We start from the raw sequence: 26385 nt of genomic DNA on the forward strand, positions 1-26385 counted from the left end.
ACAAACGTAATCTGTGCTAAACCCTGCTGTTGTCCAAGGTCAAATGTTTAATCACAGTTTGTGTTATCCAATCCAAGTTCCTGTGCCCGAGGTACAGTGAGGCCAAACCAAAATGTTGGAGTTCGGAGCAGAGAAAGGTTTATTACAAGGACCAAGCAAGGAGTACTGGTGGCTCAAACTTAAAAGACCCAAACTCCCTAATGGATTTCAGGGGAGGGTTCTTAAAGGCAAGGTGAGGGAGAAGGTCCACGGTATGCAGTCAACTCCTGCACTATTCTCTGATTGGTACATGGTGAGGTAACAGGATGCTTGTCATGAGGTTTAACATCATCAATCCTTAGGCTCCAGCTGGTCTGGGTCTACCTGCTGCTCGTGGCCATAATGCAGTTAATTTCTTCCATCTGGTGGGGTTTTTAGTATCTGCAAAATAACTCAGGGATATGCATCAGACACTGTTATCTATATAATCTATGTCCTTCAGGGAGGAACTAAAGATTCTGTGACTGCTATATGGCTAATTTATTGTTTAACTTCTTTGTTACTACATATTCACATCTTTCAATCATTAATTCTTGAGCCAGACTTCTGTGGCTCAGAAGAAGTGTGGGAGACTAAAGGTTTTCTACAAACAAGAGACAGAGGGAATGGGTTGGGGCTGGAATCTATCCCTGGAAAGCCCCATAGCGTCTTGCTCTATTAGAGTTGGAGAACCTTCCACAGCACCCTTGTTTGGTCCTGATGAGGGCAGATTGCCCAGAGAGCAGTCTGTTATCTCCTTCTGCCAGCTTCCTCCAGGTCTTCACCACAGCTGAGGGGGGCGATTCTGAGCAGATAGGGCTGATACAGCCTGCACCTCCCTTCTTCATCTTCTAGGTGGGTGCCTGAGCTCAAAGAATGCCCTTTAGCAGAGTTTGCAGCTGAGTGCACGGACGTGGGCACCTCTGGGTCCAACGCCTGGTGCCTCACCGTTACCTTGCCTGCCTCCATCAACTGTGCCTGCCTCTGGCAGCATCCACCTGGCTGCCCCTTCGCCCTGCTGCCTCACAGCTCTCCTGACTTCAGGCCTCAGGTGTCTGTGGCAGAGGCGCATAGCCGGCAGCCACTGGAGGCCAGGGCTGGGGGGACCACCGGTGCTCCACTCCCAGAAGCAGGTGGCTCTCTGGCTACCTAGGAGCAGACCCACGCTCTGGCTGAGGTTCTCGCATCGTTGCCGGTGCCTCCAGGAGCAGCTGGAGCGGCATCGCCATGGGAGCAGGGGGACCCCCAGCCTGCCTCGAGGGCAAGATGCAGGTGAAGCCCAAGCCGCTGCAGAACCAGAACTTCTGCTCTCGCCTGTTCTTCTGGTGAGTGCCCCACCTGAGCTGCAACACCCCTGCCGCCCTCAGGGCAAGTGCATGACACTGCTGGCGCATTTCAAGGACTGAGAGTCTAGGGTCAGGGCAAGGGTGCATTTTCTTCTGGCGCCCTGGGTGCCAGGCTTCTTGTAGCTGGAGGGGCTGCCCCACCCCGGCCTCGGAGTCCCTGCCTGCACTATGGCTTGAGGTGTCAGGGAGAGGGGAGCAGAAGCCAGAAGAGGGACCTGGTGGTGGATGCAGGGTCTCCGTGCCTTGCAGCTAGCTCGCCATCCAGCCAACCTCCTATGCCCGGGAGCAGGAGAAGCAGTGGGAGGAGCAGGAGTTATGGAGGCTGAGAACCCAGGCTGCCCAGAGGGGATCACTGCCAAGCCTGAGAAGGACAGGACCTCCCACACTCCATCCTTAACTGGCTTCCCCAGTACTGCTCAGGAATTCACAGTGCTGAATGAAGGGGCATACTTATTTTTCCCCTAAGCAAGCAGCTTATGAACAGTTTCCTTTATTAGTGCCCTGGACTGTTGCCGATAATGTCCATTATCTTCCAATAATGCCTCCACCTTTTCCCATATTTCTTAGATGACAGCTGAGTTCCAACTGCACTGGGCTCCCTCTCTTCTTGTGTCTATGACCATATCTGTTTCTCCCTGCCTCTCTCTGTGTGCATCTCTCACTGTATATCCCGGTACCTAGTTGCGACAAATCTAATGTGTGTAAAAAACACTATTATTTTTTATTTAATGGATTGGGACATTATTTTTGAACACATTTTGCTTTTGCCTGGGACACACAGCCATGACTGGAGTATGTGTTTGACCAGCCACTTTCCTTATTGTGAATATTTCCATTTTCACCTTTGAGGACTGGTCTGGGGATGGGGTCCCTGAAGCCTGTGGGGGTCTTATCCAGATCTCTAGCCTTTAGAGAAGCAGTGCATGGTCTTGATGCAGGTGGTCCTGCCCAGGAGTCCTATGGTCTTCAAACTACTGAAGGGTCCCTGAGGTGTGAGAAAACACATCAATGAAAAATGGCTCAGAGAGGTGAAGCTCTTAACTATAGTTTTCCATCTAATAGCTGGAACTACTAACTAGGTGGGCCTGACCTTTGGGCTTTAATCACACTTGGGTGATTACCAGATCCTTTGTTTCTGTACTCTAACCCATGCATCTTTGCCACAAATTCTGATACTTCCCTTTCTTTCTTTTTTTTTTTTTTTAATGGAAAGGCCTCGGGGATTCCCAAGGGATTGGAGCTCCTATGCTTGTTTGGATGGTGGTGTATTCAGTGTATGTAGCTACAATCTCTTGGCCATTTGGTGGCTCTTAAGGAAAGGGGCCTAGAAGGAATACGTGTGTGGTTATTGTAAATAATAACAAAGTAGGTAAACATCTTATTAGCTTAATGCAGGGAACTCTCCAAGCACCTTCTGATCATGGATTTTCAAAATGCGTATGCATGAAAATGGGAGGGTGAGAATTTCTCAATGATTTTGGTAGACAGCCATTTACAGTTTTCTTGCTGGAGCAGGAGCTATTACCTCTTATCTAACATTTGAGGGCAGTGAAACAAAGAGGTTGAGTAATTTGCCTCCTATCACACAGCTAGTAGTGGGAGAGTTGGATCCCACACCAGGCAGTCTGGCTTCTGAGCCTGTGTTTGCCGTGTGTGTAACTGCTGTACTGAGCTGCTTCTATTGGGATACTTGTGCTTAAATGCAGGGAGAAGACAATTCCAAATACACCTTTGTTCTTGTAAGCAGGAATTTCTGAAGGGAAATTCTTAAAGTTTTTGCTGTTGGAGATGATGCATGTGAAATATCACTATAACCAAGCTTTAGGGCAACTGTTCTCAGAGTATGGCTCTCAGACCTGCAGCAGCCTCATCACCTGGAGCTTGTTAGAAGTGCAAATTCTCCCACACTCATTCTAGACCAATTCTGTAAAATTAGAAACTCAGGATGGTGTTTAAACAGGTACTCCAGGTGATACTGATGGAAGGTTGAGGCTGGCTACTGCTTTAAGCCACTCCTCCCATTGGCATTATTTCAGTATTAACTTTTCAAAAGGGGTCCGGACTTTGTGAAGTTAGTTGATGACCATGATTGCCATCCTGTATGTAAAGCCTGAGGTACCTTAATGATTTCCTTGTGTCCCCCACTCGCTGCTCCGGGAAAGCCGAAATGAGCTCAGCCAGGACGTGCCACCCAGAGACAAGGCCCACCTTGTAGAGATAAACTGAGTTTTCATCTTCTCATTAGGTATTTGCTTTTCTTCTCACAGTTTATCTGCTTTCTAAGCTTGTAACTGATGCCAGTAACTAGCTTACTGACTTTATACAAATGACCTCATTGGGGTTTAAGTATTTACACAGAACAGGTTGGAATTAGGGTCTAATAGTCATACATTATGGCTATTGGTAATTGTTGTGGATTTTAGAAAAGAATATATATTTTTTATTTCTGTAAGAAATTTAAAACTATGGAAGAAGAAGAAAAGGAATAAGGATTTATTTCTATTAGCCAAATACACTTGCTGATAATTTGGTTATTTCTTAGTCTTTCTCCTAGAAATCTTTGTGCACACCTGAGCATGCACACTTTTTTATAAAACTAAATAACTTTGAATCCTGATTCCTTCTTAATTTTCTATGGTCAACATTTATTTATGGTATTAAATAATATTGAAAACATGGTATTTAATTGCAATTTATGCATTCTTTCACTTTTATTTAACACAATGTATTGCTAATTATGATGTGATGCATACCCATGACCATATATTTTGGTGCATCTTTCCTTTTTCTGTGTTCCTAGAAGTAGAATAACCGGTGAAAGGCTGAATTGTTTTCCTTCAGATTCTGACCAATTTACCCTTTTAACAGCTGTTTGTGTGCTTATTGCATTGCCATCTTTGAGCACCTAAATTACATTTTTTCAGTCTAAAGTTAAAAATAATCTCAAACAGTTTTAATTTGAATTTATTTGATTTGTAGAGATGGAGCTTTTTAATGTCTATTGACTATTTGTCTTTCTTTGAATTGTTTATTAATAGATTTTTTTTCCTATGAGGCATTTATATATATGAAAAAAACTTTCAATAGTGCATATAACACTTTTGCAGATTTTCATTTGTCCTTTAATTTAGTTTAGTGGTTTTAAGTTACGTATCATTAATTATATTAAACTTTTCTTTTTGGTTTCTCCTGTTGCTTTTGTAATACGTCTTTAAAATCCTAGTATCATCTAAATCTCTGTAAGCATTTTATTTTAATTCTTCTTGTTTCATTTCTAAAACTAAAGGCAGCTAGAATTTCTTTTAGTGTTAGATATAAGATAGGCCCTAATATTTTTTCCAAAGCAGCCCATTTTCCTATCATGGTTTATTGAATAATTCTTCCTCTTCCCCATTATTGGAAGTCAGTGGCACAGTTTATGAACCGTGTCCAGCTGGGGACTAGATTGTCCAGTCTGCTAAGAATCTCCCTGGCAATGTCCCCACTGTCCTGCACAGCAGGCCTCTGGGATGTGCTCTGCATTTCTCTCCCACCCTCGTCCCAGAGGCCAGCAGGTTGGGGGTTAGGGCAGGACCCATCCCCAGAGATGAGGGTTGAGCAGAGTCTTGGGCCACATGCACTTGGCCCATCAGGTAGTGGTTAAATCCTCCCTCCACCAACAGTGGCCACGTCTCAGCCAGTGAACTGTCACCTTGCAAAGAGATTGCGGTTGTGGAAACTGTTACTGGTGTCAAGACAGACTCTCTGGAGGCTTTTGTCAGAGAAGCTGATGACATGAGGTTGAATGTGAACTGGCTGAGTGCTGAGATGCTTTAGAGAGGCTGGTTGTGTTAGGCCCGCAGTAACTATTGATCATGAATGTGTAGAAATGTTTAATTTCTTTCTTTTTTTTTTAATTTAATTTTTGGTTGCACATCATGGCATGTAGGATCGTAGTTCCCCAACCAGGGATTGAACCTACGCCCCCTGCAGTGGAAGATGGAGTCTTTACCACTGGACCACCAGGGAAGTCCAGAAATGTTTAATTTCAAACTAGGATTCTTTGCACCATTTTCAAAATACCCTTTGTATTAATCTTGTTGTTCTTCATTAACAGTCAGAAATCCAAATGTTGTAGATGGAGGCTGGGTGGGCTCACTAGGGCTCTTTCTCTGGCCTCAGCCTATTCCCTGTAAACGTTTAGTTTCATGAGTTTTGGTAATTTTGTATAACAGCTATGGCCCCAGAAAGATGTAGAACATCCCAAAGGTGTATTCAAATTTACTACTCTGTCCTTACAGCAAAATAAACAGGCTAACAAATTTAAGTTTATTTCCTGTAGTTTATTCTTGATTTGGGGGTCTTTATCATCCTGCATCTCATTAGGTATCTGAGAGGTATCAACTAGTGTCCATTCAAATGTGTTAAGTGGATAATTTGCCTTTCTGAGTCTTCCAGTGGTCCCCCAATCATGCTGACCCCTTTCCCTCTGTTGACCTGAAACAAAGAGACTCTCAGATATTTCTCCAGCAAAGATGGGTTTATTCAGTATCAGCAGAGAATTGCAGTTTCATATCTGCAACCCTGGTGAGCCACGTGAAAGTCCCCAAAAGGTAAGGGAAGGAGAACGCTTTTATAGGGGGGAGAAAGAGGAGGTTGGGAGGGCTGTAGCAAACAAAAAGTCCATGGCTTTTCATTGGCTGAGTCCTTGCCAGGAAAGAAGAGGGTCTTTCTTCTTCCTATTGGAACTACTATTGTTGTAACTTCATCTGTCAGTTATCAGAGGCTTTCTAGTGGAGTTCATATGGGGTTATTCAAGAACACTGTTGCGGTGAAGGCCACCCTTTGTCTGTTGGAACTTTGTAGTGTTCAGAGCCTCACTGATCCTCTCAGTTGTTACCTCAGCAGCCTTGGGAGGTATTATCTCCATGTGTTCTCCCTGTTTATCAAATGCCAATAGTGAGAGGTTATGTGGCTAGTTCATGATCATACAACCAGAAAGTGGCAAAGTCTGTACTATCACAGAAAGATTTCCAACTGAGGCACATCAATTTCTCATTGAATTTTTAAAAATTGTGGTAAATGCACAACACAAAATTTACTTTCTTGATCATTTTAAAGGATACAGTTCAGTATTAAGTACATTCACATAATTGTGCAATCAATTTCCGGAAGTCTTTTCCTCCTGTATTGGTGTGTCATCAAACACTAACCCCCCACTCTCCAGCCCCTGGCAACCACAGGGCCACTTTGTTTCTCTCTGAATGTGACTGCTCTCAGTACCTTCATGTAAGTGGAATCATAAAATATTTTTCCTTTGTGACTATACCATTTTACAATCCCACTGTCAGTGTACAAGGGTTCCAAATTCTCCATACCCTTGCAGACATTTCTCTTCTTTTTCTTTTTTTTTCATAGTCATCCTCCTAATAGGTATGAGGTGATGTCTCACTGTGGTTTTGATTTGCATTTCCCTAAGGATTACTGATTTTGAGCATCTTTTCCTGTGCAAGCAGAATTTTAAAGAGAGCCTTTCAGGGCAGGGTGTCATCATCTGGGTAAGTCCTGATCATTTTCCATAGGGAATAACTGTAGGATTAATAGCCTAACATGTTTCAAACCTGTTTAGTGGTAGAGCTTACACACTTATACTTTTGTTTTGGAAGGAAATTGAGACCTAGGGATATTAAAGATCATGAAGATTCTGAACTGGAGTGGAGGGATTGGAGCAGAGGACAGTTGAGGCCCTGGGTCCTCAGTGCCACTGCTATGACTAGAGTTCTATTGTCTGACTCCTGGACCTGGGTTCTTTAGAGGTGCCAAGGTACCAGGATTAGCAAAATCTGAAGCTCAGTCTCTCATTGCTTCTTTTTTTTTTTTTTTTAATTTTTATCGTTTTTTAATGTTTTATTTATTTATTTATTTTTGAGGTACACCAAGTTCAATCATCTGTATTTATACACATATTCCCGTATTCCCTCCCTCCCTTGACTCCCCCACACCCTCCCCGTCCCAGTCCTCTAAGGCATCATCCATCCTAGCGTTCTCTCATTGCTTCTTAAAGATTCGTGGACATTCATTTATTCAACGAATAGTTCTTGAGCTTCTCCTCTGTACCTGTATTGTCCTAGTAATAATAAAATAAAATGTGATCTCTGTTTTCATGGGTTATTATTGTCAGGCTTTGGAAATTTCCTTTCCCTGGCAAAATCAGTAAAATTATCTTAATCTTTGGGCTATTTCTACATATTAATTATTATCATTTAGGTAATGCATAATGGATTTGACTAGGGTTTGGGGGGGATCCTCTGTGCTGTTACTGGTTTTTCCCTTTATAATAAGTAATTTGCAGAGAGAGAAATTGAGATTATGTAGATATCATGCTTCACATCAAATTTTCACCCACTAGTTTTAACTTCCGTTGATAATTAACTTCCATTGATAATTAACTTCCATTGATAACCTGACTCCATTGTTCCTTTTATGTTTGTTTGCATTTGTTTGAAAGAGGGTTCCTTTCTCTCCTATTTATGTAGCAGTAAGGATTCATGGGTTCTTTCATTATTTAATGGGTTAGGATTCATTGCCATTTATTTATTTTGAGGCTCAAAGTATCCCAGATTTGTCTAGTGAGAGCCATTCAAGCTACCTTCTTTGTCCTTTCTATACAACCTCATGATTCCTTCAGCACTTCCTTATTTTATGGTGTAAGATGTCCCAGGCCCATCTTGTACTTTCTCTGCCTGTTGATCTAGGCCTATAGATAGTGGTGCTGTTGCTGGGAATGCCTGGAGGCACTGCTGACATGGGTTCATACTAGTTAAGGCAGCCCCCAGAGACATTCCCCTTTAAGAGTCATGTTGTGGCTGGACCGGCCCTTGTTGTCCTTAGGATTGTGAGTCATGTCTTAGCAACAGCCATCAGGGAAATTTGAAATGGCAAGGCTTATCACTCACATGTCCTGGAGGGTACAAAGCACACCTGGGGTAACACAGTGAGGTCCTGGGTAAAGAGAGAGAGAAAGAGAGAGAGAGTACATGAGCAAACCTGGACTTGAGGTTCTGCCTTTCTGGGGTTGAGGGTGGGATGTCTAGGATTTTGTGAGTTCACTCTTTATTGGTGAATTTAAATCATAAGAGCGGGAATTAAATTGCAAGAAGGGAGAAGCAAGTAGTCAGAGAGATGGTCTGTTATCACGTCAACCAGAGCTTTCTGAAAAAAATTGGAACTTCATGGGTGTGGTGGCCTGGCTCTTTATCTAGCTGTGTAGCTAGCATGTGTTCATTGGAGATGGATGTCTTTGAAGTGGATGTCTCTAAAGCTTAATATCAGGCAATTACTTTAAAATCAAAAAAGCTAATTATCAGGTGCTTACCCACACTGCCCCAACTTTGGAATCTGCCATTGTTTCAAGGAGCCCTGATTCCTTTTAGGGAAGATGGATATTAAAAAGTTAAGATCTAAATTTAAAAAAAAAAAAAGTTAAGATCTGGATGAAAGGGGCCAAAAGGAACAAACTTCCAGTTATAAAATAAATATGTTATGGGGATGCAATGTCCGGTTGGGTAATTATGGTTAATAATACTATACTGCATATTTGAAAGCTGCTGAAAATTGACTTTAAAAGTTCTCATCGCAAGAAAAACAATACTGTAATTGTTTATGTTAAAAAAAACAAAACCCCAAGATCTGGGGGCTGGAATGCTCTTTACTACCAGTGTGTCATTGCTTGCAGGGTCTTTCAGGATATAGAGCTGGGGAGTGTGTGTCTTTGTGTGTGTGTGTGTGTGTGTGTGTGTGTGTGTGTGTGTAAGCACATATCGAATTTTTTTCTCCCATATCTCTCTGTATTTAAAATATAGTCTTTTTTTTTTAAACTAAGCCCATGAATGTAGGATTCTAATTAGACAGAGATGTGTAATTTGGATATATGTCACTCTCCTTTTAATTTTTAACAGGTGGCTAAACCCGTTGTTTAAAATTGGTCACAAGCGGAGGTTAGAAGAAGATGACACATACCCAGTGCTTCCGGAAGATGGCTCCAGGCACCTTGGGGAAGAGCTGCAAGGGTGAGCAGCAGGCAGAGAGGAGAAGGGGAAGGAGGAGTGAGAATTTCTCCGTGTGGCTAAAGGTTTGGGTGGGTTTTGCCTCCTCTGGGCTCTTCTGGAGCCTCCTTCTCCTGACACTGCACGCTGAGCCCGGGCTTAGCCCACTTTGGAGGCTGGGGGCCCCGTGTTTGCTGTGCAACGTGGAGGGAGCCAGCAGCCCAGGCCCTGGACACCGAGCTCTGTCCCCGGAGGTGGTGTCCCTGGAGGAGGCTGTCTGCCCTCTTGGGCTGCTCATGGTGCTGTGACTCCAGCAAAGCTTGGCAAGAACTTGTTTCCTGAGACTGGGACTCTTCCCCTCAAGGCCTGTTTTTCTGGTGCTTCAGGGTCTGCAGGGCTCATCTTTCAGGAGCCCTGCAAGCAATTAGCCAGCCTTTACGGGGCAGCCACACAGCACCCTGTGGTAAAGGCTTATCCTCCACTCTGTCATCTCCCACATTTTGCCTGTGGTGGGGCTGTTCTTTACTGTGCTTTGTTTCTCATCACAGGTACTGGGATCAAGAAGTTTTGAGAGCCGAGAAGGATGCACGGGAGCCTTCTTTAACGAAAGCAATCATAAAGTGTTACTGGAAATCCTTTTTAGTTTTGGGAATTTTTACGTTTCTTGAGGTAAAAGCTTTTACATACAGTGCATTGCTTTTCAGTGTAAGTGGATCAATACTGAGACGAACAGGACAGATGGGGAGAGAAGCCAGTGGTTTAAGGTCTGAGGATAAAACATGTCTAGGAAACATGATGTAGCTCAGCGGTTGTATTTATCTTTAGAAGGGACAGATACTTAAAGGACTGGACCTCTGGGGGATTACTATTTTTCTTTTAACTGATTAAAACACAGTGTCGTGGAAGGATGGCACTGAAAAGGAAAAGACATTTTATGCCATGTTAGGACATTGTTGGTGATCAGAAATGCTAAGAGTGATCCTTGACCAAAAGAAGATCCTACAAGGTCAAGGAATATGTGCCCTGTGGTTTGGAGGAAGTAAGTTTGGACCAGAGCCCCAATAACATAAGACATTTTATAGGCGCTCAGCAAATAATTGTTAACTTGACCAGGTCACATCTGAAAAATGCTTTACTAAGAAGGTATTGTTGCCCATCCCCTTCCAGCATAACAAAACCTGGGACCCTTCTTCTGGGCTGCAGCTGCCCAGAGCTCCCAAGAGCACACCCTTCCCTGGGCTGACCCCTTCCCCATAGACCATGTACCCCAAGCCAAAGTCCCCCGTGGAGAGGAGCTCCAGCTTCACCATGAATTGTGGAGAATTCGTGCACCACCCATGCTGGTTTCTGTCCCTGGTTGTGGGGGTGGGTTGCTGGTTGAAGGAAGAGTAGCCTGGCATTTGCAGAGGGTGTTGGAGGGGATGTGAAGGGGAAAACCTAAGGCAGAAAGCCCTGAGGTTAGTGACCTCCACGACCCTGAAGGGCCTGGGTTAAGATCCCTAAGTGAGACAGTTCCCCCTGGGGGCACAGGGCCCGTCAGCCTCCCTGTTCTGGCTGCGGCTGCTGGAGGTCTGTTGCAAACCCACCTGGGTGGCTCGTGCTCTCTGGGGCACATTAGTGCTGCCTTAGGGACATGGGCGGCCTGTGAGTGTGAGAGCAGGAGGGATAGAAGATGCAGTTGCTACGAAAGGGTTGTTTTAGGTGGAGAAGGTGGTGAGTTGTCATAAATATGTTTTGTTGGGGATGAGATGGATGGGCCAGGTGGTTTGCAGGTGGGAGGTGTGGCTCTTGTTTAAAAGGCTCTGTTGTACTGAAGGGCACTGTGGGCAGTGGGCAGCTGGGTAGGTGAAATCTGCCCCACACAACTGGAAAAACCAGAGAATCTGTCAGCTCACAGGTAACTGGATGGTTCTGGGAGACTGAGTTCTCATTGATGACAAAGGTGGGCTGGCCAGTGTGCCAGAGGATGGGGACAGGTATATGGGGCAGAGTACCACCTTTGGGAGGGTGCTGATCACTAGATATTGCAGTGCCCTATGAAGGGCAGGGTGGAGTGTTGATTTCAAAGTTGTCCAACCCTGGTAATACTTCCTGTTGGGGTCCAGGAAGGCCAGGCCTGGGGGCTTCATAAGGTGGCAACTGGTAGAGCCCTGGCCCCTCTTTCAGGAGGTTAGTTGTTGGGTGGTTATGGTAGAAAAGTGTGGAGTAGAGGACCTGGCAAATGTGGGGGCTCATCCTCAGTAGTGTTACTAGAAGTACTAGCAGCAGTAACTGGGGCTTATACTCAATAGTACTGGTGGTGGTGCCAACAGCAGTACAACTAGTAATGTGTGAGAGTAAGTCAAAAATTATCTGCACTCTGGCTGTAGAATTTACAGAAGTTTAATATAACTTGAGTGTGGATAATTTTTGACTCACCCTCGTAGTAATAACAATAGTAAGTACCCCCAAAAAATTATGTATTAGGAACTGCTATGAGCACTTTATATGTAATATCACTTTTATTCCTTTGGCTAATGCAACAAAGTCATAGGATTATATTACCCCCATTTTAGAAGAGAGGACCCTGAGAACAAGTAGTTACATTGTGTGCCTGTTGGTCACACAAAGCATAAAAGACAGGCTGAGTTTCCATCTCAGGTACTCTGACTTACCAGCCTGACCATCTCAATGACTGATAGCTTGTCCCTCAGGATTGGGAATGCTCATCTTGAGAGTTTTGTCTTCAGGGTCTCAGACACATTTGCATCCTGAGTTTGGCCTAAAGATAATAAATAGGATGCTAAGAATTCCCTAAAGCAGGAAGTCAGATTGGGGATCATAAATGAGGGTAGAGTCCAGGTGACCAATTCCCCTGGGTGCTGAAAGTGATTGGGGTGTAACAGTGGCAGCAGCATCATTCTGTGTCCAGATGGACCAGAAGCCCTTCAGGAGCCACCTTCTCCTCACTGCCATTCCTAAGTGATCTTTTATTTTAGATAGTGGAAGATCTAAACTCAGCTCAGGATCTTCTAAAACATAAATACATTTCCTTTGTGGCCTCCAGCCTTCTTTTAATTCCTCTGGTGCACAGAACACCTCATGGATCATCCATGATTCCCTCTCAGTGTGCAGAGACCAACCACAACACAGGCACTCCTGGCAGCACCAGTGGGAAGAGGCAGGGTGATGCCAGTTCAGGGCAAGGCTTTTGGAGTTAGGATTTCAAAGTTTGAAAACCTCCATCCTGTGAGAATTGAAGAGAATTGCTCATACTGCTTAGACAAACAAGTACCAGGCTGATGTTGAACGTGGAGTTCTTGCAGGCCACCCCTAATTAGAACAAAACAGCCAGAGAGTTCCCAGCATGCCTGGCCCCTTTGTGCACCTCCACGGGGACCGCGGGTTGGGAGAACAGGTCTCTGCCTGCCCAGAGCCCTCAGGGTGGAGAGGAGGAGCCTGAAGCTTCTGCCTGGGTCAGAGTCACAGAAGCCACCTCCCCATGTCATCTGAGGCCTTCTCTCTGAGAGATCAGGTCTGTGCCTGCTGGTGTGTAAGTGGGGTGACCTCAAAGAGCCAGCATGGGTTCACACAGTCCCTTCCCCTGAGAGGGGAGGAGTGACTGAGGGTTATGTCCTATTCCCAGGACCCTTAGAAATGGCCTGGCCTTGTTTGGCCACTTGGCCTTTGTTCAAGAGCACTTTTGCTGGTTGTGTCTGTTTCAGGTGGAAGCTGTAGGAAGCCCATGTCTGTATAGATCTTCACTTTGGAACTCAGCTGATGGGCAGAAAGTAAACACTCCTCTGAGTTCCACAGTGGGGTTTGTGCCTTGACTCGGGGTTTGTTCCCTAAGAGCTGTACTAGGCCTTTGCAGTTATTTCCCAACACTTTCTTCCAGTGTCCTTCACTTTTGCCTAACCCAGGAGGCTGTGGAGCGGCTGCTGGTGGCAAAGATACTGTGGGCCAAGAGCAGCCATTGAGGATCACACGGCAAGGGAGAGGAGGAGGGAGCATTGAACAAAGTGGATGGGGACCTGCAGAGCAGACCTGCTGTTCTTGAGTGCATAGCATTGGCCATTAGATGTTAGTAATAGCCACAGTGATGCCCTTGAGTCATAAGTGAGGGTGATGTTTTTCAGTCCATTTTTTTAAAGCATATGTACATTTTTATTTCATTTTTTAAAAAATTTAAATTGAAGTATAATTGACTTACATTATATTAGTTTCAGGTGTATAGCGTAGTGATTCATTATTTTTATACGTTATAAAATGATCACCAGGATAAGTCTAGTTACCATCTGTCATCATACAAAGTTATTCCAATGTTATTGACTATATTCCCTATGTTGTACATTACATCCCTGTGACTTGTTTATTTTATAACTGCAAGTTTGTACCTCCTATCACTTTCACTTATTTCACATACCCTCCAGTCTCCCTCAATCCTCTTTCGTTAATAAGTCAGGGAAGTAGGTGACTCTTTTTTAAAAGGTTGTATTCATAATGGTTAAAAACTCAAAATTCTTCTTAGAAGTGAAACTTTTAATTACTGTCCAGTAAAGTTGGCTTTTACAAATGACTTTTCTCAAGAGTTCTTGTTCTGTCATGATCACCTGTAAGCAGCAATGAGTTTTCCAAACACTTTGTGAAACTAGCCTCTGCCATCAAGAATAGAATAGGTCTCTTTCTAGGCCTTCTGTATAGTAAAGTGATCATAGCTTACTCTTATGTTTTTTAATGGTGGTTTCAGAGCACTTTGAGCTCTTGTAGCTCACTTAGTTGTCCCAGGATTCCTCCGAGGTAAACAAGGCAGGTATTTTCATGGATAAGGACTTGGAGGTTTAGGAGGAAACAGGAGGGGCTTAGAGTCATGTGACTTGCAGGTGGCTAACCTGGTTTGTGAAGCAAAGTGTTCTGATTCCTAGGCCAGTGCTCTTTGCATTCTGTCCTGAGGCTTTCTCTCTGCTACAGCTTCCACTGAAGGCTCAGAGCTCTGTGCTCCTCTGTCAGCAGCTTCCTGCAGTTGTTTTTTTGTTTGTTTGTTTTTGTTTTTTTTCCTGTAGGTGTTTAAGAACATTTCAAAAATAGGATAGGATTGAAGGGTAGAAGAATGTGTCACCCTGCAATATGCCTCCTTGGCCCAAAGATTATTTTGAACTGAATATTTTTTTGAGAAATAGACACAGGAAAAGCTCTGAAGACAGAGTAGAAGTTACCCTTCTGTGAAGGACATTTACATCAATAAAGGAAATCTCCATTTGTAAGGGTGTCTCCCTTTCAGTACCTGAAAGAGAAGGATGGGCTTAAATCACAGAAGAATCCTGTCAATGGAGAAGTCTTCAAAAAGTCTTAAATCTCCATAACAAACCCAACCCTACCCTAGTTTAAGCTGCTTTTCCTATTTACCTCTCATAAGTGTCCCCTCCTTCCCCCCCCCCCCCCCCACTTTTGTTTGTCTTCAGCTGGAGATGGTATTTAAGGTGGTGGCTTGGTCCATCTCAAGGAGTTACTCAGTTTTTCTGGGTATCTCCTGTGTATACAGGAGGTATACATATTAATAAACTTCTGTTTGACACTGTTTTGTTATTCTGTCTTATCATAGGGGGTCCCAGACAAGAACTCAGAAGAATACCGGGCAGTGAGCCCCTATGTAAATCTAAGGCAGCTTCAGTAATTGCCAAGTCATGAGCAGTCTTGATTCATCTGAACCCCTACTCACTCTCACTTCCCAAGTTCATTTTGAAGCCGTTCCTAGACATCACATCATTTTTATCTATAAATATTTTAGTCTGTATCTTTATAAGATGTGGAATCTTCCCCTATGTAATTCTAATCCCAATTAGTATGCATAAACATTAGCTTTAATATCGTCAATATCTAGCCAGTGCTCACAGTTGTCTTTCCTCTCCTCATTGTTTGAAGCAGTATCAAATAAGGTGCATTTGGTTGGTAGAGGCTGTATGGGTTGCTTTCCTATTCACCTTCACCCACTCCTCTCTTTCCCTCTCAGCTATTTATTTAATTTATTTTTACATGGAGGAAACCAGGTTGTTTGTCCTGTAGAGATCCCCACAGCCTGGATTTGTCTGATTGCCCCTCCCCCTGTGTCATTTAATATGTTCCTCTGGCACCTTAGGTTGGTGGTTCGATCTAGAAGCTTGATCTGACTCATTCAGGCTTTCCCCCACTCGTTTCCTCTTTGTAGGAGGTAGGCTTATCGGATTGTGCACCTCCCTTATGAGGTAGATGATGTCTTGTCTTTTCATGTGTGTGATGTTAGGAGCTACTCATGATCATTGCTCAAGATCCACTAACTCATTAGGAGTTGCAAAATGGTGATGTTCTAATTCTTACCTTCTTCATTTATTAGCTGAAATATTTCCATCAAGAGAAACTTTGTCATTATGAACTCTTTGGTTACTCTGAGCTATGGTATGTATAGGAAGAGCAGGGAAAATTCTTAATTTTTCCACTTTTTTTAAAACCTGGTTTTCAAAATGGGTTGGTTCCCCTCTGCGGCTAATGGAGTTTTTGTTATTGTTGTTGTTTGTCTTGTTTGTTTTTATGAGGATCACTTTGAGCTCATGGATTTAAGCATTTCTGATGTGCTTCAGTCTGTTACAGTTATGTTTATGCCAACCTTTGGCCATCTTTGGCTAGTGGGAGTCTATTCAGGTTGGGTCCTCAGTCTCTTGTACATACTCTAGAAGTCTTTACTACTTTTTTTGCTTTCTGGTATGACAAGATGTTTCTAGTTCATCTTTACACAAAACTGTACATCTTTAGTACAATTTTTGCCCCAGCCCTGGAATCTCCATTTCTCCAAGCAGCCCTAGCTTCTTCTAGTGGGAAATGGTATTTAGAGAATATAGTCTGGGTGCTAGAATTGCTCATTGCTGCTGGGTTGGTTATTGTTTCTCAGCTTTTTCACTGGACAAAGCTAGAATACATTTTTTATGGTAAACAAATCATGAGCTTATAAGGGTGTTTCCAAATCAGATTCAGGACAGTAGTGTTTTTATTTCATCTCATTACTCTTAGATCAAAATCAGATTCAGGACAGTAGTGTTTTTACTTCATCTCATTACTCTTACATCAGTATCTCTTTTCTCTCATCATCTATTCTCTTTTCTGCCGTGCCTAATCCCAGTTCTCAATGGTATCAACATAATTTTTCACTTTAAAATCTTATAGTATCAACACTATCACCTACAATGTGACCTCTGGAAACAGTTTAAGGGTTTTTTTTTTTCCTGTTCATATTGTCCTTAGGTAGGCATATCACACAGGGTACATGTTTTCAAATTATTTTGTTTAAAACCACTTTTAATAGTTCTTTTTTTATATGGCTCTGCCACCGAACTGGATGGGTATATGTTTAGGTACTTTTGTTTCATTTTATTCTGATATTTTAGGAATTGCTTCTAAAAAATTAATTGTTTTATGATTATAATTCTATATAATGTTTTCACGGTTCAAAAGTCAAATCAACAGAAGAGGCTGATGTCCTTGTTAGCTCCATTCTAATTCTCCCTCTCCTTTTAGAGGTAACTTTACAAATTTTCATTCACCTTTTTATTTTGTAGATATAGTCTTTTGTAAACAATTAATTTTTCCTGCTGTGTCAAATGAAAGGTCTTAATTTTATCATAAGAGTTTCAAGGGTTTAGGTTCATAAGGATTTTTCTTGGAATTGTTATTTGTGAGGTGGAACTCTGATTAAAACCCTTTGTGGTACTTATAAGTCCTTCAAAGCAGGTTCACGGCCCATCCAGGCTCAGATGCCCTGATGATGCAGGAGAGGAGAAGAGCACATGCTTACATGGGGTTAGTTTCTGCAACCAGAATCTTCCAGGGAGAGGGAACTTGAGGCTCCATCCCTATTCATTTGAACCTAAAGCAGTTTTTGGAGGCTGGGCCTCAGGCATCAGTGTGATCTTAACCCCTCCCAGGTGATGTTAAGTTGCAGTCAGGATGAAGACCACTGTGCAAAAGAGGACTGAAGACATATCTAGAATCCTGATGATTATTTTTTCCCTAGATTCACTGTGTTTCCTCCTTAGCAGTGGATCTTTCTCAACTCTGCCTTTTGTTACCTGTTCCCCCATTTCTAAAGATTAACTGCCTATTTTTTTTTCCCACAAGCTTACTTTTTTCTGCTTATATGTTTCACTCAAGCATTTTTTTTCCTGTCCATTAGCTTGTTTCTGTTTCTTGTGTTTTCTTAATTTTTCTCATAAATCAGAGATGGTGGAGTTGGGCAAGAAACATTTCAAGTACATTTGGAAATGTAGCAGGGAAACTGTACCCACTGAGGAAATTTTAGCATCTAACCCTGTGAGAAATTACCGTAAAAAGCAAGAAGTGAGACCCAAATGTCAAGTGCTTTCAGGAGGCTGAATCAAGGACTCCACCAAGAAGTGTCTGCCTCAGAGACTCTGAGACTCTTGTGAATCTAGAATGATGGCACATTGTGCTATTATATTGGGATCTTTTAAAAATCTTTTATGATTTCACAGTTGTGAAGAATTCTTTTGAAGGAATAAGAACTATATCCTCGGTTTGTGGAAAGAATATTCACTGAGTCATAGGTTGATATCAAAGATGAAAGGTTTATCTGAGCAAGTTTTCACTTTGTATCTGCTTATCCAGAAAATTTTAATTTGGTTAGTTTCAGATTTGATAATATTTTCTTCATTGTTTTTTTCTCCCTAGTTGAGGGTTAGGATCAAGAACAGGCAGAAGGGTGGAAGCGATAGGCCATGGACTGGATTTACTCTTTAATGAGGCTTTTTGCTCAACTGGGTTATTAAATACTGTCTCTTAGCAGAAAAATCCAGACACTTAAGTGGTAATGACCTGCCTTCATTTTGTACTGTTTTTGCTGGATTTGTTCATCTAATCGATATTCTCTTTGGAGGGTGACGTTACTGTTATTTTTCCTGTAATTACACCAATATTAGGCTCAAATGGAGAGTTGAAAAACAGGCAACAGTGATTCCCAGAGACAATCATAAATTTTAGGACAGCTTGGGACTGCAGGTGTTATTGCTGCGCTTCTGGCAGAGAGCCACAGGTTTGCAGGCTGCAGCACTGGGCTGTCTTTGACCGTACCTGGGCTGGGACTGCCCATGTGTACAGTTTGACATTCTTGCTTGTCTCTGTGTAAGCCTTCAGATTTCCATCTCAGTAAATTCTATAAACAGTCTGTTTTACAGCCTACTGTGTGAGGGGCTCTTCCATAAGCTTTTAATGCCTCTAGGGGTGAATGATTGGGCATGCTGGGAATGTAACAGTGAGCCTTTGTGTTCTCGAGAACTGATCATCTTACTCTGATTTGATCATCTAACTCACAATTTTTCAGCTAAATGGTGTTCCCTTACTTCTCTATGGTAGATGAAACCTTCCCTGTCCTCGTGGAAGGCAAGGCAGTTGGTGCAGCCTGTGTCTGGGTGTGTGCAAGTGTGTATAGAACAAGACAGGAGTGTTAGAGTTTAATGTCACACCCATTTGAGTGATGGGGACAACTTTCTGTAAATATCCTGATCAGACACTAGTTGGTTGAGCAGAAAATGCATATTAGTTTTGTTTCATATTTGGAGTTTTATATTCTCCTTCCCTTCCTCTTGCAGGTGGGTTCCTCAACTTCAGACAGACAGAAGAGAGTTATCAAAGCAAACCTGTCAGTTGTTTGCCACGTCTGTGTTGACAAAGAGGGATTGCCTAAAAGGAAATGCTTGTTTCAAAGTCTAGGTCCTGAAAGATTTCCAAACTTTCGGCATTTTGTCTTTTAAGGTGTCTGTGGGGGAAATGATGTCGAGGGCCTAGGTGTTTACTTTCAGTGACTTGGATTTGTGTTGAATGTTTGGTTTTCCATGATGAGGGAAAAGGGTACCTTTCATGGTGTGACTAGAGGAAGTAGGCTGTGGGGTGGAGTGGCCATTTGGCAGGGTGGGCAAGTGTTGCTATTCTTTTGCCTTTATTTTTTGCTTTCCCTAAGTCTTACTCAGGAGGTAGACCTCAATGCCTCCCAACTCATTGGTTTAGGATTTTGATTTTTGCCTTGGGGAAGAGGTGATTGGTAACATTTCTTCCAACCCAGTGTCTGCATTGTATGGCAGATGGAGAATCATGGAAGACATCATTTTTTAGCTTGGCTTCTGCTGTGTTTAATTTTTGACTCCAAGGAATATCCCAGATTCTAGGGAGTAGAGACACACTGATGCAGTGGCCCCTGGGGTTGAGAGCCTGGGAACCTCCCAAGCCTGGTTTCTTTGTGCTACTCCAGCAGAAGCTGGTCTCCATTTTCTTGATCTACTGACATGTGGAGTTCCAGTTAGGAAATGTTGGATGTTTTTGTGCCCGTGTTTCAGTTCATAAAGGCTATTAAAGCAGAAGGTGATGGCAAACGCGTGTCTCCCGTACATGAACCATCTTGACTTTCTGTTGGGCTGGGACATTGCGAGTACAGGGGACAGGGGCAGGCAGCTGGCAGAGCTTTTTCATATGAAAGCAAATTTCTTACACTTCTTCTGCTCATCTTAGGCGAAGACTCACTTGGTATTTTGCCAAGTGCATTCTAAAGCATTGGCTGTGACATTTATTGAGTATCCACAGTGTGCTAAGCACAATATACTGAAGCTTTATTGTCTATGAATGTAAAATTTTGATGTAAGGTTAAAACTATTGTCTGCTTGTCTTATAGGAGATAGTGGATCTGCATATTTTTCTTTTAGATTAGCCATGAATATAGCATCTTGTCAAAATGCCTTTTTAACATGTTAATAATAAAAGTAAAGCTTGTGTGAAGAAAAACTGGTATGGCCTGTATTTCTAATTAAGGCTTTTTTTCTTTTAGGAAGGCACCAAAGTAGTTCAGCCCATAATTTTGGGGAAAATTATTAGTTATGTTGAAAACTATGATCCCACCAATTCTGCTGCTTTGTGCGAAGCCTACGGCTATGCTGCAGGGATGAGTGCCTGCGTGCTCATCTGGGCCATCCTGCACCACTTGTACTTCTATCACATTCAGCGTGTGGGGATGAGGCTAAGAGTAGCCATGTGCCATATGATTTACCACAAGGTAAGTGTCACTTGGTACCAAAGTGTGTACCTCCCCTGAAGCATCAGAAGCATTTTGGGAAAGCTCTCTGTAAATTAAGAATTTTGTAACTGGTATCATATACACCTTACGAGAAGTTTGCTGTTTGCATCAAGCCAATTTTGTTGCTGTTTTTTAAGCAAACTTCACCAATATATTGGGTGGGCTAAAAGGTTCATTCGGTTTTTTTCATAAGATGGCTCTAGTAGCATTTAGTTGTGTTTAACTTCATTTGAAACAATTTTGTTAGATTGTATGTGACAGCTGTCATGTCAGTGTGCATTTAAAAAAAGACATCAAAATTGGTGAATTTTTGTGTGGCCATTTTAATATTGAAGATGGAAGAAAACAACATTTTTGGCATATTATGCTTTACTATTTCAAGAAAGGTAAAAATGCAACTGAAATGCACAAAAAAGATTTGTGCAGTATATGGAGAAGGTGCTGTGACTGATCAAATGTGTCAAAAGTGGTTTGCAGAGTTTCACACTGGAGATTTCTTGCTGGATGATGCTCCATGGTTGGGTAGACCAGTTGAAGTTGATAGGAATCAAACTGAAACAATAATTGAGAATAACCAACTTTTTACCAAGCGGGAGATAGCCGACATACTCAGAATATCCAAATCAAGCGCTGAAAATCGTTTGCACCAGCTTGGTTATGTGAATGGCTTTGATGTTTGGGTTCCACATAAGTTAAGTGAAAAACACCTTCTTGACCATATTTCCACATGCAATTCTCTACTGAAACATAATGAAAATGTTCTGTTTTGAAAGCAAATTGTGACAGGCTATGAAAAGTGGATACTATACAATAATATGGAATGGAAGATATCATGGGGCAAGTGAAATGAACCACTACCAACCATCTTTGGATGAAGGCTAGTCTTCATCCAAAGAAGGCGATGTGTATATGGTAGGATTGGAGGGGAGTCCTCTATTGTGAACTCCTTCTGGAAAAGCAAATGATTAATTTCAACAAATACTGCTCTCAGACCAGCTGAAAGTGGCACTTGACGAAAAGCGTCCGTAATTAATTAACACAAAATGCACAATCTTCCACCAGGATAACACAAGATCGCACATTTCTTTGATGACCAGGCAAAAACTGTTACAGACATTCCACCTTCGGATTTCCACTTATTTTGGTCCTTACAAAATTCTCTTATTAGAAAAAATTTCAATTTCCTGGAAGACTGTAAAGGCATATAGTGGCTGTATCAATTTACACTTCCACTAATAGTGCAGGAGGTTTCCCTTTTCTCCACACCCTCTCCAGAATTTATTGTTAGTAGATTTTTTGATGATGGCCATTCTGACTGGTGTGAGATGATATCTCATTGTAGTTTTGATTTGTATTTCTCTAATAATTAGTGATATTGAGCACCTTTTCATGTGTTTTTGGCCATCTGTATGTCTTCTTTGGGGAAATGTCTATTTAGGTCTTACACCCATTTTTTGATTAGGTTGTTTGTTTTTATGATATTGAGCTGCATGAGCTGTTTGTGTATTTTGGACATTAATCCCTTGTTGGTCACATTGTTTGCCAATATTTTCTCCCATCCCGAGGGTTGTCTTTTTGTCTTGTTTGTGGTTTCCTTTGCTGTACAAAAGCTTTTAAGCTTAATTAGGTCCCATTTGTTTGTTTTTGTTTTAATTTTCATTAGTCTAGGAAATGGGTCAAAAAAGATCTTGCTGCGATTTATGTCAGAGTGTTTTTCCTATGTTTTCCTCTAAGTTTTATATTGTCTGGCCTTACATGTAGGTCTTTAATCCATTTTGAGTTTATTTTTGTATATGGTGTTAGAGAGTGTTCTGATTTCATTTTTTTACATGTAGTTGTCCAATTTTCCCAGCACCACTTATTGAAAAGATTGTCTTTTCTCCATTATATATTCTTGCCTTCTTTGTCATAGATTAGGTGACCATAGGTGTGTGGGTTTATTTCTAGGCTTTCTATCCTGTTCCATTGATCTCTGTTTCTGTGCCAGTACCATACTGTCTTGATTACTGTAGCTTCATTGTTTAGTCTGAAATCACTGAGTCTGATTCTTTCAGCTCCATTTTTCTTTCTCAAAATTGCTTTGGCTATTTGGAGCCTTTTGTATACAAATCGTAAAAAATTTGTTCTAGTTCTGTGAAAAATACCATCAGTAATTTGATAGAGATTGCATTGAATCTGTAGATTGCTTTGGGTAATATAGTCATTTTCACAATATTGATTCTTCCAATCCAAGAACATGGTATATCTCTCCATCTTTTTGTCATCTTTTATTTCTTTCATCATTTTCTTTTGCCTGCTTAGGTAGGTTTATTCCTAGGTATTTTATTCTTTTTGTTGCAAAGGTAAATGGGATTGTTTCCTTAATTTCTCCTTCTGATCTTTCATTGTTAGTTATAGGATTGCAAGAGATTTCTGTGTATTAATTTTGTATCCTGCAACTTTACTAGATTCATTGATTAGCTGTAGTAGTTTTCTGGTGGCATCTTTAGGATCTTCTATGTATAGTATCATGTCATCTACAGACAGTGACAGTTTTACTTCTTTTCCAATTTGGATTCCTTTTATTTCTTTTTCTGCTCTGATTGCCTTGGCTAGGACTTCCAAGACTGTGTTGAATAATAGTGGCAATAGTACCTGAACTTAGAGGTAATGCTTTCAGTTTTTTACCATTGAGAATAATGTTTGCTGAGGGTTTGTCATATCTGACCTTTATTATGTTGAGATAGATTCCCTCTATGCCCAATTTCTGGAGAATTTTTATCATAAGTTGGTGTTGAATTTTGTCAAAAGCTTTTTCTACATCTATTGAGATGATCATATGATTTTTATTCTTCCATTTTTTAATATGGTGTATCACATTGATTGGTTTGCATATATTGAAGAATCATTGCATCCTTGGGATAAATCCCACCTGATTATGGTGTATGATCCTTTTAACATGTTGTTGGATTCCATTTGCTAGTATTTTGTTGAGGATTTTGGCATCTATGTTCACCAGTGATATTGGCCTGTAATTTTCGTTTTTTTGTGATATCTGTCTGGTTTTGGTATCAGTGTGATGGTGGCTTCATAGAATGAGTTTGAGAGTGTTCCTTCCTCTGAAATATTTGGAGAAGTTTGAGAAGATAGGTGTTAGCTCCTCTTTAAATGTTTGATAGAATTCACCTGTGAAGCCATCTGGTCCTGGATTTTTGTTTGTTGGAAGATTTTTTCATGATTTTTTTTTTTTTTTTTTTTTGTGGCACACGGGCTTAGTTGCTCCGCGGCATGTGGGATCTTCCTGGAGCTGGGATCGAACCCGTGACCTCTGCATTGGCAGGCGGATTCTTAACCACTGCGCCACCTAGGAAGCCCCTGTTGGAAGATTTTTAATCACAGTTTCAATTTCATTGCTTGTTGTTGGTCTGTTCATATTTCCTATTTCTTCCTGGTTCAGTCTTGAAAGGCTGTTCTTTTCTAAGAATTTGTCCATTTCTTCTAGGTTGTCCAATTTATTGGCATATATTTGTTTGTAGTAGTCTCTTATTATCCATTGTATTTCTGTGGTGTCTATTGTAAGGTCTCCTTTTTCATTTCTAATTTTATTGATTTGAGCCCTCTCCCTTTTTTTCTGATGAGTCTGGCTAAAGGTTTATCAATTTTATTTATCTTCTCAAAGAACCAGCTTTTAGTTTTATTGATCTTTGCTATTGTTTTCTTCAGTTCTATGTCATTTATTTCTGCTCTGATCTTTATGATTTCTTTCATTTTACTAACCTTGGGTTTTGTTTGTTCTTTCTCTAGTTGCTTTAGGTGTAAGGTTGGATTGTTTGAGATTTTTCTTGTTCCTTGAGGTAGGATTGTATTGCTATAAACTTGCCTCTTAGAACTGCTTTTCCTGCATCTCATAGGTTTTTGGGTCATCATGTTTTCATTGTCATTTGTTTCTAGGTTTTTTTTTTTGTAATTTCTTCTTTGATTTCTTCAGTGATCTCTTGGTTATTTAGTAGCTTATTGTTTAGCCATCACGTGTTTGTATTTTTTACAGTTTTTTTCTTGGATTTCTAAGCTCATAGCATTGTGGTCAAAAAAGATGCTTGATACAATTTCAATTTTCTTAAATTTATTGAGGCTTGATTTGTGACCCAAGATGTGATCTATCCTGGAAAATGTTCCATGAGCACTTGATAAGAAAGCATATTCTGCCACTTTCAGGTGGAATGTCCTATAAATATCAATTAAGTCTATTTGATTTACTGTGTCATTTAAAGCTTGTGTTCCTTATTTATTTTCTTTCTAGATGATCTGTTCATTGATGAAAATGGGGTGTTAAAGTCCCCCACTATTATTATGTTACTATAGATTTCCTCTTTTGTGACTGTTAGCATTTGCCTTATGTATTAAGTTGCTCCTATGTTGGGTGCATATATATTTACAATTGTTATGTCTTCGTCTTGGATTGATCCCTTGAGCATTATGTAGTGTACTTCCTTGTCTCTTGTAACAGTATTTATTTTAAAGTCTATTTTTTTCAGATATGAGTATTGCTACTCCAGGGTTCTTTTGATTTCCATTTGCATGGAATATCTTTTCCATCCCCTCACTTTCAGTATGTGTCCCTACATCTGAAGTGGGTCTCTTGTAGATGGCATATATACGGGTCTTATTTTTGTATCCATTTAGCTATTCTGTGTCTTTGGTTGGAGCATTTAATCCATTTACATTCAAGGTAATTATCGATATGTATATTCCTATTACTATTTTCTTAATTGTTTTTGGTTTGTTCTTGTAGGTCTTTTTCTTGTGTTTCCTGACTAGATAAGTTCCTTTAGCATTTGTTGTAAAGCTGATTTGGTGGTGCTGAATTCTCTTAGCTTTTGCCTGTCTGTAAAGTTTTTGATTTCTCCATCAAATCTGAATGAGATCCTTGCTGGGTAATCTCAGTTGTAGATTTTTCCCTTTTGTGACTTTAAATGTCTTACCACACCCTTCTGGCCTACAGAGTTTCTGCTGAAAAAAATCAGCTGTTAACCTTATGGCAGTTCCCTTGTAGGTTATTTGTTGTTTTTCCCTTGAAGCTTTTAATATTTTTTCCTTGTGTTTAATTTTTGTTATTTTGATTAATATGTTTCAGCATGTTTCTCCTTGGGTTTATCCTGTATGGGACTCTGCGCATTTCCTGGACTTGATTGACTGTTTCCTTTCTCATGTTTGGGAAGTTTTAGACTGTAATCTCTTCAAATATTTTTTCAGACCCTTTTCTTTCTCTTGTTCTTCTGGGACCCCTATAATTTGAATGTTGGAGTGTTTAATGTTGTCCCAGAGGTCTCTGAGACTGTCCTCACTTGTTTTCATTCTTTTTTCTTCATTCTGTTCCTTGGCAGTTATTTCCACCATTCTATCTTCCAGCTCGTGTATACATTCTTCTGCCTCAGTTATTCTGCTATTGATTCCTTCTAGTGTATTCTTCATATCAGTTATTGTGTTGTTCATCACTGATTGTTTGTTCTTTAGTTCTCCTAGGTCCTTGTTAAACATTTCTTGTATCTTCTTGATCCCTGCCTCCATTCTGTTTTGGAGAGCTTGGATCATCTGCACTATCACTATTCTGAATTCTTTTTCAGGTAGATTGCCTATTTCTTCTTCATTTATTTGGTCCTGTGGGATTTTACATTTCCCCTTCATCTGCAACATGTTTCTCTGTCATCTCATTTTGTCTTACCTACTGTGTTTATGGTCTTCTTTCTGCAGGCTGCAGGGTGGTAGTTCCTTTTGCTTCTATTGTCTGCCCTCTGGTGATTGAGGTTGGTCCAGAGGCTTGTGTAGGCTTCCTGGTAGGAGTGACTGGTGCTTGCACTCTGGTGGGTGGAGCTGAATCTCTTCCCCCTGAAGGGCAGGGCTGCATCAGGTGGTGTGTTTTAGGGTGTCTTTGAAG

At 41.3% G+C, this 26385-nt stretch overlaps 1 protein-coding gene across 1 annotated transcript in view; it reads left to right on the top strand.

Moving 5' to 3' along the window:
• The first annotated feature begins 1245 nt into the window (after nt 1-1245).
• LOC130835548 (ATP-binding cassette sub-family C member 4-like) overlaps nt 1246-26385 on the top strand; it is a 73360-nt gene continuing 48220 nt past the window's right edge. The window contains 4 exon segments of the mRNA XM_057707186.1: nt 1246-1343; nt 9302-9412; nt 9937-10057; nt 20226-20450. Coding sequence (XP_057563169.1) covers nt 1246-1343; nt 9302-9412; nt 9937-10057; nt 20226-20450 — 555 coding nt within the window.

The sequence above is a fragment of the Hippopotamus amphibius genome, chromosome 14 (assembly GCF_030028045.1).
Source record: "Hippopotamus amphibius kiboko isolate mHipAmp2 chromosome 14, mHipAmp2.hap2, whole genome shotgun sequence".
Classification (NCBI taxonomy): Eukaryota; Metazoa; Chordata; class Mammalia; order Artiodactyla; family Hippopotamidae; genus Hippopotamus; species Hippopotamus amphibius.